The sequence below is a fragment of the Accipiter gentilis genome, chromosome 14 (genome assembly GCF_929443795.1).
Source record: "Accipiter gentilis chromosome 14, bAccGen1.1, whole genome shotgun sequence".
Lineage (NCBI taxonomy): Eukaryota > Metazoa > Chordata > Aves > Accipitriformes > Accipitridae > Astur > Astur gentilis.
The window spans coordinates 23,505,438-23,521,167 of NC_064893.1; the positions used below are offsets into that span (position 1 = coordinate 23,505,438).

The 15,730-nt window shown below is 39.1% G+C and overlaps 1 protein-coding gene across 13 annotated transcripts in view; it reads right to left on the reverse strand.

Moving 5' to 3' along the window:
• Positions 1-7,231: 7,231 nt before the first annotated feature.
• Positions 7,232-15,730, reverse strand: part of ZMYND8 (zinc finger MYND-type containing 8) — an 82,947-nt gene continuing 74,448 nt past the window's right edge. For 7 of the 13 annotated variants that reach the window (XM_049816151.1, XM_049816152.1, XM_049816157.1 and 4 more), the window contains 3 exons: positions 13,694-13,933; positions 13,368-13,525; positions 7,232-11,954 (listed from right to left, as the gene is read on the reverse strand). In XM_049816151.1, the coding sequence (XP_049672108.1) occupies positions 11,757-11,954; positions 13,368-13,525; positions 13,694-13,933 (596 nt within the window). In that variant the 3' untranslated portion in view covers positions 7,232-11,756. Of the gene's footprint in view, positions 13,071-13,367; positions 13,526-13,693; positions 13,934-15,730 lie in introns of all 13 variants that reach the window. The other 6 variants (XR_007508057.1, XR_007508056.1, XM_049816154.1 and 3 more) reach the window with 6 other exon arrangements.

The window sequence follows — 15,730 nt, forward strand, 5'->3', positions numbered from 1 at the left end:
TTTCAAAACTGCTCATTCTTGCTTGCTGTGGCACCAAATAACCTCAGAAGGCTCAGAGCCTCACTGGAACAAGGTGTTAGAGAGATGCAGCAAGTAATACAATCCCCTTATCTATCATGTGTGAATCAAAATCAAGTAAGTAAGGGTTACGCAAGTTACAAGTGCGACGTAAGTGCTACGCAAGCCTGCACGATACTGTTAACATCTAAAAACATTTACCTCAAGACAGATTCACTGCTAGATCTGAGAGGGGATTTTCTGCCAGACTAAAACAGAAAATCTGATCTCAAAATAATCTGATCTCAGTCTTTGGCTCAAAAGGTAGCAGCCATGCAGCAGCTGTAAAACATGTTAGCTATACTTGTCAACAGCAGGCATGAACAAAACATCCTTTAAGTACATGCTTCGGAGGCATTTGCAAAGAACTGCTCTCTGGGTTGAGTACAACACAAAACAAAATAAAAGGTGATTTTTCTAGCAGAGGTTTTGCTTGCCTCGGGGCCTGCTGAGAAGCAAGACTGGCAGAGTTTTTCCCTCAAGGTTTTCCAGCCGTAAGGCTATCACAAATGGGAAGTTTTTCACAAGTCAAGGAAATCAAACTCGATGGAGAATTGACTGATGCTTCCAAGATAAGCACACCTGTAAATAAAACCTTTGAAAGAGGAACAAATGCCAGGGATGGCAGGCTCCTAAGAAAGCACAACCTCAGCTTTTAACACCCTGTCAATCAGCTAATTGCTCTTCCTTGAAATTTCAAATTTAACACCTGCCTTAATTGAGTCAATTATCTGAGTACTGATTTTTTTTTTTCCTAAAGCTTCTTAGAAGATTTTGCTTTCTGAATGTATTTAAAGATTCTCAAGCTCTCTTGTTTTTGTCACCAAAGTTCTTGGCAGAGGCCTGTTCTCTGTTTAGTGCCTGCTTGTGCCTCCACGTACCATTGCTACCAGTGATTTCTCCATATTCCTCCCAGCAAATGATTTTTACTTACCCACAAATAACACAGCTGATGAGGGTGATGCACACCAGCATTAGGAACACTTGTTTGTCAGACAGGCATACCAGTTCCTTCCAGTCCTTGTGGCACATGTTCATCTCTCACTACAGCAAGAGTATCAAGATTTAGTGTTCTCTGCGATCTGTGATGGCTGGAAGACGGGATCTGTAATAACTTTTTACTCATGAACATACAAAAGGCCTGAGAACACGTGCACGCACATGTACAGGCCTTGCTTAGCTCTTTCACCTGTGTTTTTATGCATTTCTACATTGTTACAGCATAAAATCCTTTCTTAGTCACATCACTAACCAGACAGGTGTACAACTATGATGTGACAAGGTTCCCAAATAAGTTGCAGTATAGCTGAATTTGAGGTGAACAAACCAAGCAAGTCACGCTAGTACCATTATTAGAATGTATAGCTGATACCAAGATCTGTTCTGTCAAAAAATATTTGGTATGTTAGTACATGTCTGAAGCTCTAATACAGACCTTTTATATCTTAAATACAAAAGGGGATGTGAAAGATGTACCTGCTGAGATAATATGGGTTGAAGTCCTGAATGGGACTTGTAAGCATGAGGGTGCAGTAGCTGCTATCACAGCTCCTTTCTGATTCTTCAAGGACCAAAATACTTTCCCAAACAAGAAAAAAATCCCCACCACCTGTACTGACATGACATATTCATCACATTTCCAAGAGTATCATTTGTGCCATTATTTCCTTATAGATAACTAATATGAATACAATGCCGCAGAGTAAAAGAAATCAGCTTTTAAAAACTAGCGATTACTGATTGCTAATGTTCCCATAATTTCATGTTCAGATCCTTTCTACGCCATAATCTTAACAGGTTTTGTTAAGGAAGCAGAGTCTTGACTGGCAGCCAGGGTGAACACTTCATTGCTAGTGTGAGCCTCTGCCACCACTTGGGCCCCAGACATACATATTTTATTTCTGAAAAATCCAGGACTTACTTAAAATGCTAACACTAGAAGTGGTAACAATCTGCACCTCACATGTCCTGCAGACCCCTTAAAAATGTTCATGCCTGTTCAGCTGTAGCAGAGCAGAAGCGCCAGGTCCGACCCTGTTCCAGAAGGGTGAAAAATCAAGTACTTTTCAAGCAGCCAGCAACTGTTACAAAACAGAGCAAAGCTAAGGGTTATTGGGGAGTACGTAAGCCTTCAGCTCTAAGCACCAGCCTGGGACAGTATCACCAAGGCGGTTCAGACTAAAGTAACAGCTGCTGATCAGAGCAGCGGCCTTGTGCCAAGCTACCACAGCCGTCTGCGCTGCCTCCGTTTCAGTCTGTCCAGATAAGCACAATGTACATGTGCTAAATGCTAAAAAAGCCCTTCAGGAACTGCAAAAAGCCTCCCCCATTGATTTGGCAAGGCTGCGATCAAAGATAGAAACCAGATTCTGGTTTTTCCTCAGGAACAGCTGCTGATTTGGGGTTGTTTGAGGTTTTTTTTTCTTCCAACAGTGCAAGGCAGACTAAGTATTTTGTCTTTTATAATAGAAATTGAATTTAAGTTAACAGCAAAGGCAGACACCGCAAACTGTTTTTAAAATATGTTAAGCACTTTACAGGTAATTCCTAGGCTATTGCAGACTCATAACATGTTTAGTGTTTGCATTTTCAATAATTTCCTAGAAAAATGAATGAAAAATTTGGATAATGCAGGTTGCCTTATTCGGGCCAGAAATTTCTCAGACAGGAGAAAAATCTGATGAAGTCCACCCTTGCATTATTATTATTATTATGAAATTAAGGGCAGTAATTCACTTGTTACATGCTTTTAGAAAGGATGGAGTTTTAAATGCCAATTTCTCTAACTATGCAGCCAGATTTCTTGCTGTAAGAGCACCACAAGTGCTGATGGTCTGCATTTATACATACATGCTGTGGCCTGTCATCCCAAGAAGGGTGTTCTAAGGGCCAGAGAAATTGTTCTCACTTTTCCTAGAAGTGTTTAATGTTGCTGTGTTACCTTTTCCTTCTCTTCTAGTGTTTTTCTGCCATCTGTCCTCTGTCAGGTAAGGACTTTCCTCACTTACTGTACTTGTTCTTAAGGAATATACTGTAGGTTTCCTCAGAGCCAAGGTTTTATCCCTGAAGTTTTAATTAGCTTCAGCAGGACCAGAGCTTTGTATCTAATAATACTCAACAGACTTGCAAGGTACTGTGCAAAAATTTATCATTCACAGTATCCTTTCTCTTCCGCTTTTCACCATAAGGTTTTCTTGCATGCCAGGATTCTAAATAAGATGATAATAGTTTATTTTTAACAGACAAAATTTGATAACAAACATACCATTTATTTCAAGATGTAAAATGTTTGTGGAACAAAACCTGGAGATTCTATACCTTTTCCTGAGTTTCAGCTACCTCCGTTGCTGGAAAATGAGCAAAGAACAATGGCAAATTCAGTTGTGAAGGCCTTTTATCCTGAGAGCAGGGAACTTACTGAATGCTAAAAAGGAGAAGTAACAAAAGAAGCAACACACTTACTGGAAAACATGCAACCACAACAAAGATCATTCAGAAATTAAGACGACAGATGGATTCATGACCCATGCTGTCACTAGGAATCGGAAGTCAAGGAATTCTGCCAGTAGACAGGGATCAGAAATAGCCTTTCTGGGCATGGTTGCTTTTCCTATCACCTCTAGGCCCTACAAGCACTGCCGCAGAGAGGAATTTAATGGAGTTGCTATTGTTGCTCCTTTTTCTAAGGCTGCCTTTTGCTCAGCACGTCAACTTTCAGTTCTGCCTACGCTTTGGTCTGGCTTAAAGCTCAGCTATGTTTCCTAGCTCAGTGCACCTTATCTGATAAGCAGTATTCGTATACACATCCTTTGAGCCCATGCAGCATGACTTGCCACGCTGCACCCACATAACACACTCCTTTTGCAAAAGCCTGATGAGTTTTGCAGGGACTGATCCATACCACACACCTGCTCTTCCCCACATCCTCTTCAGGTGAAGGACTGAAACAAAATATTACTCCCCCCCGCCATTAACCTTATCCTTAGGGTCTCTCCAGCCATCTGCTCTCAACTGCCTCTTCTGGTAAGTCGTGGAGTGGAACACAAAGTAAGTATAGCTCTTAACAACCACAAAAGCCATTGAGATGACACGCACCAAAACAGAATATCTTTTTAGGTCTCTGCCTTCAAACTTACAGTTGTTCCGATAAACCAGAACATCAACCTGAACCACTTCTGAAAACGGCTTTGACAAAAATCTGACTTGGGCCTTGCCCAGCTTTGAATAGTTCAGATGTAGCAACAGAATATAGCATTTTGTTCAATAACCAGAAAACTGCAAAGAAAATAGTTGCAAAAATACACGTCATCGTTGGGGATAGAAGGACGCGATGCAATTGCGCTACTTTAACCCATTTCTTCTACTGAGTTTTTCATGCGTTCTCCCGTCTGACCGCCCGAGGGCAGCCGGGCTTCACAGTAAGCCCCACAACGCAGGAATGCCAGCCACCTCCCCCAGACAGCTGCCTCGCAAAACTTTGGTGTGTGAAGTCCCGTTTCGAAATTCTGCAGTCACAGCTGTCTTACCTGAGGAGCGTTAGGAAAACAAAACCAAATTCTCAGCATTTAGCCATTTTCCTCTGAGGTACACAGCTGGGCAGATAAGGCAAGCGTAGCAGACCTAATGCTGGGCAAGGACTCAAGAGTGGTATTTTGTATAAAAATGATTTTTTAAAGGGTAGAAGAATAGAAATCTCATTGTTTCTAAAATGCCTTCAGTTAAGATGCAGCTGTACAATCGTTTTAAAAACTAGCCTCTATGATTCACATGGCAAAGACAACTATTCAGAGGGACTTTGGTCCCACGGTTCTACAGCTGTGGAAAGGATGAAACACCAGCATTCAACGGGCTGTAGATTAGCTCGACTGAGCACAGATAGCAGAACCTACAGCACCCCCTCTGAACTGACACATCTGTACTGAGGAGGATGAAAGACTCAGGAGCCTATGGCTCTGGACAGACTATGATCCTCTTGGCGGCTCCATGTTCCTCTGCAATTTAACCACTTGAATTTCTACGATTTAAGCACTGAAAAACTAATTCAGCAAGAACCAGTACAAGAAGCTGACCGCACAACTGATGGCAAATTCTTAACCCCTGCATTCACAGCCAGCCCACACAGTTCCAGTTTGAACATAATGGCCTCTCTGCAGCCAGAACTGCCAGCCAGGCTGTGGCTACTGCCACGCTTCCAGCTGTGTGGCGCTGACCCACCTATCTATGTCTGCTCCTTGCATCCATATGCCAACATCAGGCTTCTGTGATGAAACCTTGCTATGGTAAACTCCATCCAGATCATACCATTTTGGGGGCTAAAACAAAAACCCAGAGCACCTGGAATGCGGTCCTACCTCCTACCTTCCTGAAGTAACACTAAAGCTAGGAAAACACTGCCATCACTGGGTAAAGCTTCGGAGTTGACTGGCCCAGATAAGGAACACCAGTGTCAGTCTCCCCTCCTTCTTCCTAACTGAAGGCCCACGTGATAATGGAAGATAATAATAATACAGAGATTTCTAAGCTCAAACTCCAAGACAAGTTAGTTTTGTCCCCCAAACCAGAGAAATCAGCAGTAATATGCCCACATGCCTTTCAGTGGGTTGTAACAGAAGATGGCAAACGCGAGGGACACCCAGTGCCTGTAGCTGAAGGGTGAAAACAAGTTTTCCCAGGATGGTATATGGCCAAAGAGGCTTTTCATTATTTACAATTTAATAGCCCCCAGCCCCCATCAACTCAACACCTCATCATTGGCATCACCCTTTGCAGCTAGACAATGAAAGAACATCCATCCAGACTCGGACTTCAATCCAGGACTGAGTCAGGTGCCGCAACTGATGAACCTTCACCGTCAGAAAGAGGTAAAAATTCCAGAACCAGCAGAGTAATTCCCAAACTTGGTTTCAAAATAAACAAGGGGTATGCTACATAGGGTAGAGGGATACTCTAGGCACAAGTGATGGATGCAGATTATCCCTAGTCCTGGGATTCAATCATATATAAAACAAAGTTGCAGCCTATCTTTTAAATTCATATCACATCAGTGCCATCTCCTCCCATAACGTCCAAGCCAGCGATGTTTCTCCTTCACTTTAGTTAATGCAAAACAATCTTCAGAAAAACAACGAACTTCATACCATAACCAGCTAAAATGTGGAAAACACATAGTCAACAGAATATCCAAGATGATACCTTGGATCTTGACCTGGTAACTCTTGTTGGGAGTTACTATTTTATACTTATATAAACCTTTACTAGAATTTGGACACAAAGAAAGAAAACAACTCTTTTATAGAAAAAACAATGCCCGTTAAAAGAAAAAAACACAGGTTGAAACAGGCTTCAGAAAGCTGTGTGGTTTCCTTATAACAGTTTTTGACATGTTCATCTCTTTCCTTTTTTTGCTGACACAAGAGCTTGTTTTAGTGATACCAGCATTCAAATTACATGGGGAAGGCCAAAACATCATTTTAAGCTTTCAAGATTTGTGCTTTCCTTTAAACAGTAGCACTGGGAACATTAACTTTAGTTGTTTTACAAATGCATGTAACAAGGTAACTACAGGACTAGGAACTTTAAGACAATATTCATAGTAAGGTTTTATAGTGAGCTATTTCATTAGCTCTCTGTTTCTTCTAACAGATAATTAAGACACACACAGCAGTCTTGCCCAATTCATGCCCTCTTAGGGGGCTACAACCATACTCATCATAAAAGTCCCCAGTTGTAATCCACAAATACACCTAACAAAACCACGCATATCGGTCTAACCCCAATCCAACCAATGAATAAATGTTACACAACAAGCAATGGACCTTTGCTGCTGTTAAAACTGAGAGAAAATGGATGCTACCGAGTTTTATACATAAATGGCTTCTTATTTAAAGACTGCCAATGCTGCTTTGTTTTTTCTCAGATTTGACAGGCTTGGATTCAAAGGTCCCACACGTCTAAGAGAAGATCCCAACGTAAGTGAAATTATCTGTGATCTGGAGACTGTGCAGAAATGGACATTCATCCAGACTGAAACGAAACTGGAAATCCAGGAACACAGAACATCCTTCTAAAACAGTTTAATAAAAAAATTGTGAAGTTTCTTGAAAAATTGGAGAAACCCAAAGCATATCGTGTGTGTCACCTTAGTCACAAAGAAACACAATTGTCAAAAAAGATATTTAAGTTTAATACAAATTTTATACAAAGAAAATGTGAAAAAATACTTCCATATGCTAAAAGCAATTATGCTTCACAAATAAGGCCAGCTAGGCTATTTTTGACACAACTGCAATTCACGAATATTCTGTTCTCGCTTTTTTCTTCTAATACTTTTTTCCCTCTAATATGGGTACTAGCTGGAGACTGTACAAACCGCATTCTTTTATAAACAATGGGAGAAATCAACATGACTAAAATGTACAACAGAATGTACTGGAATGATATCATACAATTAATTTTCTCATATACATACATCACCTTTGCTTTGTTCAATGCTTTCGTTTTACACAACATACAAAATGGTACTACAGTATAAGTTGTAACAGACAGCATTTTCATGGGTTACTTTCTCTCATACTGTACTGTTTCATGCTTACATAAAAACATAAATTCCATCATATAAATAATACATGCTCTGGCCCAGCATCAAAGTCATTTGCCCATGTTTCCCGATCCATGTTTTTCTCCACACCTAGTTCTTGTTCCAAGTCCTTTTGGAGGATTTAAAAAAAAAAAAAACAACAAACCAAACTGTGAAGCATAGGAAAAACTTTTCTCAATCTTTGATATCAATGATCAGAAATCATGCTACAATCAACTGTATTACACTTTCCAACTTTTCTAATATTAGGCTGAATGAAATTTTAACTTATTTTTAACCTGTAAACAACAAATTTTAATGGTCTGGTCGTTGTAAAAAATAATGTAGAACTTTGTGTATTTCAGGTCCACAGATTGGAAATGTCGTAATTTGCCTAATGCAATTAACTGAATAAAGATACCCTTCATCACTTGGTTGCTCAAAGAAATTCTACAAGAGTTTCAAAGTGCAGAAATTTTTTTCAATCCAAATGCAAATCAAGTTGTTCGGATTCTCATGATTGTATTATTTGATGCGTAACTGCAGTTTCCCAAGACCAGTTTTCAGTGTTAGCTTGTGATAAGGCTGTTTCAAACCTTCCTTTTCCAACTTCAAACGCTCTTTATAAGTTAAAGTCAATACAAATATAAAAAGGAGATGGTACTCTAACTTTAATGACATCCACAAATTGTACATTATTTACAAAAGAAGCATAGATTTAATATGGATCTTACCTGTCCTCAGCTTTTCTAAGCCAGCGCTAATGCTTTACATTAATGTAGTGTAGTTAATGCTTTGTACACATATACAAAGCTAAAGTCTGAACCTTTGAGGTTAATCCAAAGAACTGTGTTTATTTTTCACATTTCTATTAGATTTATTTATTCCAACAATTGTATGGACTTCTTGTTAGCAGTTAGACTCTTCGTACTTGGACTGGCATTGTGGTCTGAACATATTGAACTCCAGTTCTCATTGCCACTGTCCCAGCAGAAGGACTTACCACTACAGGAATGGTCTGTGGATTAAAACCAAGAGAAACATATCGTTATGTTAAAGGTCACATAAACATGACCACAGAAAGATCTATTTTCCAGGGGAAACCCAGAATGAGTTTCAAAGTTTTCTGCAAGAATTAATACCTTTATTCCCACAATAGTACCTCATTCCAGGGTAGAAAGTAGTGTATTACTTCCTATAGCCAGGAGTGGTTCTGTATTATTACTACTACTATATATCTACAGGGACAGGTGGTCCTACAGGTACTGTACACAACTCTGTCTGTGCTTGGAGAGTTAGGTTTTCATAGTTACATCCAGTTATGTATCTTCCCTAAACTAATACATGGGAAGAGGAAAAAGGGCTAAGAAAATCCTTTGTCGTTTGAAAAAGTTTTGACAAATCAAACTGGAGTACAAAAATACCCTTGTTTATAAGTATGTTCTTGTTACACATTACTTAAATCTTTTTCCCCAAAAGGAACTTCCCCATGCATTCAGTGTACACAGAAGAGAACAAAGAACATCCATGTGAACAAAAAAGTACTTAAGTTAACTTTTGCACAAATCAATAACAAAAACATCAGCATTATTGGGAACTGTCTTATACACCCTGTAAAAATATTAATATATAATAAACTTTTCACTTCCATCATACAGATCATGATTTATAGATCTTGACAAATGATGTTTCAGGACATCTCTATAGGTGGTAATTGATTCTACAGATGCAGAGACAAAGGCACAAGAATGTTAAACAATCTGGTCAAGATCACATCACTCTGGAAGATCTGGAAAAGGATTTATTGAATCTTAAGTCTGTATCTTAACCTTCCTCCAAAAATGTGAGAAAGTCTAGAAATGTCTACACCATACAAACTGCAAGTATGTTTTGATACAATTCCAGTGATGCACAACTGGTGATCAAACAAATGCATCCATTTCAGTTCACAATATTTTGTGGAAGAAACAGGAAGTGAGATTTTGAGGAATCTGAAAGGGATGCACAGATCTTCCCCCTGATGGTAGTGTGACATTCCAAAGAGAACACGGAAGAAGAAATACAAGTTCACTGAAGCCCAATGTTTCCCCACACTGTTTTAAGAAACCACATTAGTGTCTTAATGGTATTCAACAAAGATTGCAAGTATCCCTGCTGAGATGGATCACAGCCTAGAGTGTTTATCAGCTCCTTTGTGACAAAGTCTATGCCTTCCAGAAGCCTACTCATTCCATTCCCTGGAATGCAAAGACGATGAATTCATATTTTTACATTATTTTAACTGCAGAAAGAATAAAAACCAAACATGGAACCAATTTGCTAAATAAATTCAAGATTACTGCCATTTTGATTTCAGATGTGTATAGAGGGTTCAATGGAAATGGTACCCAGAAGATAAACTGTTAGTTGCTCAGAGGAAGAAATTCCTAGTTGGACACCAAGTGCAAATTGAACCCTAAAGAAGCCATTATGTAAATCACTGTTAGTACTACAGGTGGGGAAATTAAGGTTGCCACAGTCCCCTTTCAAATATACACACACAAATGAAAAAATTAAGTTTCAGTTCTTACAGCGATCAGGATATGGAATGTGTGAGACTCCTTAAATGTGTTAAGATCATTCCCTGAGAGGTAAATTTTCCACCTCTGCCAGTTTTACACATATGTACATTTTGCATACATATTAAACATGCACTAAGGTTTAAAATTATTTAAATTGCACGTGCAGTCATTAGAATACAGAGGTGTCTGTAGCTGTGCAAGACTAATGCAAATGTGTACAAAGTTTTAAACATGCACAAATAAAGGTTGAACCTTTCAGATGTTCCAATTATGCTTTACAGAACTCAATACACTTTGTATTACAGAAAACCAATGAAGGTAACTGCCATTTTTCTGAATATTACACAAAACCACCTTATGATCTTACAACCTCTCAGCTATTCACAAAAGAGCCTAATGTCTTTGATGTTTGCTGTTTGATTTTATAACACATATAAACCTTGTTCTTACGGTAATTCAGTTCAAACAACTTAGGGCCAATGCTGCAAAGGTGCACAGTGCTCTCAGTTGAGACAAAATGAGTCGAGTTAAAATGCTGCTAGGAATGTGAGAAGTCATGTTGCCCACTAAGCGCAATAACATTTGTGTGGAATATAATGGCCATAAAATACTGTATGTATGTGTGCATGTGCATGTATTCATAGACATACACACACAGAGGCATGTATCCTGCAGCTGATGGGAGTGTGTTGGAGGGGGGGTGTGCGCACACACGCATGGGTGTGTGTACAGAAGGAGAGAGAATGACAGAGTAACTGCTATAGCAAGTTAGGCCTCACAATCACAGTGTGATTAAGGTACACTGTTAAATTAATACATAGTTACTATTATAAATTATCTAACTGCAGTCAGAAAATTAACTGAAGTTATTTATCCACACATGGGCTTCTCTGTTGAACCCACCACTGAGACTGAGCATGCCGTTCAGTTACCAGTGCAGTATCAGCATATTTCCTTTTGGTAAGAAGAATGTCAGCCCAAATGCCATGCTGACTCTGAAGTGAGAACTGCAGAGCATGACCAGTTGAAAGAATGGGATATTATGGTGCACAAAATACAAAACTGAACTCACTTCTGTCCCATCTCCTGTGACTGACACTACGGAATTCAAGTGTCCTTGATTATGTTTTTGATGGAAAAAACCAGGTCTGATTCAAATGCTATTTCTCGTAATTTCATAACACTAATGTGCAAGACTGCATGGGAGATACACTACTGATGAATGCATATTTTCTTTCATAGTTACTGAGATGTTGCAGGAATATCAAGCATAGCTGAGAATTAATTAAATCTCTTTAGGATACCATAGACAAAAAGATATTTAAAAGATATTTAAAATGAATTCTATATATTTACATTGATGTTGCGGTCAAATATATACATGAAACAGACAAATAACTAACATAATAATGTAAAATGGAAGTCTGACTGTCCTCAGTGCCTGTGCTATACTTAATGACAATTTCTGAATCACTATAATAGTGAATGATGAAATGAAAGGTGGAATGTTGCACAGCAAAATAAGACATTTTGCACTGCAAGTTGAAACTATACCAGTGAATTCATATCTTGATAGAACAGCAGATGGAGACAACCCCCCAGAAATACTGAGCAATTTTAATGCCAGGAACAGTACTACTGCAGACTTTAAATGATGATATTGTACTTACAATTGTGGGTTGAGTAGTTGGAATATAGGTGGTGGTCTGCGGTACCTGGACCAGTTTTATAGGCTGGTTGCTTGTCACACCTGTTGCTATCTGCAGAGACAGCACAGGCAACCTCAGTAGAAGTCTCAGCTTTTACATAAATTCCACCTAGTTGTTGTTATTATTATAATATGAAATTTATGTTGGATGTTTTGTTTGTGTTAAAAATTTGCATCTTAATGAATTCACAGGTTACTTCTTTGTTAATAAAACAAAATTCAAATTATGAACATGATCAATGTATACAGCATGATGTTTCAGGTAGAACATCTATGTGAAAGCAATTCCAGATTTTTATAACTGGAATACTCCCTGGCAAAAGTTTTTCAGTAATTGATTTTCTTCCATCCCCTATTTCCCCAGTAATACAAAGGTTGTGCTGCCACAAACAATGCATATGAACATCAACTGAGTCAGAGTTTAACTAACTTCACCAAAGCATTCAGGTGGAACAGCACATCCTTCTTCCCTCTCCAAATCTGTCTCCCAAGTTACTCCCTTAGATGACATGTCAAGTCCAGAGATCTAACACCAGACAGTAGCAAATGTGTCAAGAAATGAACACAGCTCTCTAGCTTACTATGCTTCCCAATTCTATAGGACTATCTCAATGAGACATCATGCTGGAATCACAATACTACAAAATTAGTTTGCTTTTAATATTTTAAAATACAACAAGGCTCCTACTGATGTGGGGGATCATGTGTAAGGGTTTGAAGAATCAGACCCCCATAAACTTTTTCATTTAATAAATCTTGCATGGGCAGAAGAAAAACGATGCTGAAATTGCTAATAGTCAAGCCCTACCTATAAAGCAGAATCTTCTCTATAAACATTTTCTATATATGCAATGTTAAGTCCCTTTTATTAGAGCATTTGCTCATCCTTGCCTACTGAATACTATCAGAGTAGATGCTATGGAGGATTTCGTAACTGCACATTGCTCCGTTAACTGTAGATCCAGGTGAATTGTTGTATCAGTGTTATGGAACATTGTGGTACCCTAGTGGCAGTCTGTTGTGATAAAGTAAGTTGATTTGAATGCAGGTCTTGAGCTTGGCCTCTGAACCCCCAGGCAAGAAGGGCTTGGAAGTGCTGCAGTCAGTATTGCTTATCAGAAGGCAACTTGTATCGAAAGATCCAGACCAGAAGCTACACTGATGGGTCCTGGAGAGAGAGAGAGAAAGAGGTCCAGTCCCCTTTGGCTGGAAGGATGAGTCAAGCCAACACAAGGTTTTAGTGGGAATGAGTGAAGGGGAAAGGGTGTTCCCAGAGGACAGAAGGAGATTTTTTTGCCAAGATGAAGAAAAAAAACCACAACTCCCTATCTCACTCCCCAAATCACACTCTTTGAAATATGCAAATGGTCATAAATTCCTGGCTGATCCAGGGAAGCCTTTAGGGGTAGGTTTCAGAGAAATCTTACATATTATTTTTGTTTGAAGTGACCACAATGATACTCACTGTAACACTCTCTTTGCTTTTATCAGCTGAACCTTCCTTTTCCTTAGGGGTGCTGGCTGCTTCTGTGGGTGTAGGCTGCACACTTGAACTGGGCTGAGATGATTTATTTAATGTTTCTGTGCTAATTTCAGTATCTGTTTCTTGCTGTGTTGCAGTAGCTAAAATAAAGGAAAAAAGAGAAAGTAGCCACTACTCAGGTGTACCAGTCCACAGTCACTTTTCACAGGCACATCTGCACCCATACAAATGAAGAATATTCAGTCACTGTGTAATCCACGCACCCTAACCCCCTCAGCTGTGAAACAGGCAACCCAGAGCAAGATTACCTGACTGTGTGCAAGATTTCATATGCTCAGGCCAGTGAGCTTGTTGGCAGGGATAGTCACAGTAGCTAGTATTCCAACAGCAATAAAAAATGGCCTCTTTCTTGCAATTAGCACACCACTGCTTCTTTTTAGTTTCATCCACTGCTTGCTGCTTTTCCAATTCCAGCTGCTTCTTCACCTCAGCAATCAAACGATCTCGTTCTTGTTCTAGACTCTGACGCATTTCAGCCATTGTCAGTTCTACTCAAAATGCAAAGAAAGATGAGTTTTGCATTTTCCACCCCCCCCAACAGCAAGGTGCAAAACAATTGTTTTCATGAGTTTAAAGACAATATGAAATTAAAACTAACAATCAAAATACTCCCTGAGTTTGGGCATCTCTCTTTCATACCTACTCAGCAAATGAAAGTCTTCCATCTTCTTTTCTTATTCTGGCACCATGGTCTTTACCCTTAACCGTTACCTTCCATTTGCTTAACACTTTAGTTCTCGATGTCCCAGAAAGGATCAGAATCCAGGTGTACTGGGCACAGCGTAAACACAACAAGGATGTATGCAGCTGCTGCTATCATACTTTGTCTTTACAAGCCCAAACTTTTGTTCTGCTCCAATATTCCAAAAATACAGAGAATTATATTTCTTCTCGTCTCAAATAAGTAAAAGCAAATAATTTGTTCATTATGTCTTGGTTTCTTTACAAAGAACAATGTGGAAGTTCCAAGAGGGACACTGACAAAGTTGTAAAAACTCATCACTATGTGATTCAAGCTGTACATTTGAGTCTTTCTTCAGGATTGCTCTGAGAGCCACCCACTATTAATGCAGTTATAAATTGATACACCTCAGTCACTATGAGTGACTATGAGTGAAAGAGGGCTTGACAGAATCTTCAAGGAATCGGGCAAATACAAATAAAGCATTCCAATTCTAGCCATCTTGACTCAGGATGGATCTTTCAGTCATCTGAAAAACTCCGAAGTTGAACATACTTTCAAAACACCGATAAAGGTGTTTATTTAAATCAGCAGCTTAAGACTGGTAACAAAGGGTTTAAAGGATTTTTCTTTTGTTTCTGAGCACACCTAGACATTCAGTTCTGCGAGCTGCAGATGAATTGTTGCCATACCCAAGGAATTCCGAAGAATGCTATAACTGGACTGCAGCAGTGGAAAAACTGGTGTACCCTGATTTGAAAGAGCAAAATGTTACTAATAAACCAAAGACATGAGTCTGAATATGGAGTTACTGAGCCCTTAATTCACTTTGATTCCAGATGTGCTTTGCAAAAAGAGAGTAAAAAACTGGATGAGGACGCTGTATTACACAGTCCTAAGGCTGTTCGGACTGCACGTAGCTTAAAGGAGACTGGATCATGCCATTGCAACCTTCTTCCCCATCAGTGCATTAGAAAAGGTAATTTAACAGGAATCACATTTTGACCATGGTTTCGTTTCCTGCACATATGGTTGAGTGAATGCAGAGATGAAAATCCACCCCCCCAGGAAGAACATTCTTTTATCTGTTTAAGGTAGGTTTTTTTACTTTATTTCACTGACTGTCTGGCACCAAGATTGAGTCAAGGTTATCTATTCACTTTAAATAAATAAAGAAGTATATACACCGACAGCTGATCTGAACCAAAATGTCAGCTACAATCTACAAAGATACCAGAGGAAGCAGGTTCCCCCAGTGGCTATATTAACAGAACTTGGTTCATATGAGAATTAGTACAAAATAATCAGCATAAAATATCTCATGAAGAGGGATTATCCCGCGATGCATAAAATAAAGAGTTATTCTGTCCTATCAAATGCTCTCTTTAGCCTAAATTTGGCTCAGAGGGCTGAACACCTGTTGTTTGATATGCACAGATAAAGTAACTTTGTGTACATACTCAAAAGGTGTCTGCTAACATCAGCACAGCACATTATCTAAGGTTTTCTGTCGTTCTCTTTGACAAGTTGTAGTATCATATGATGAAGGTAATACATACTATAAACATTTGGATTTTCGATTTAGGACAACGCCTGACACACT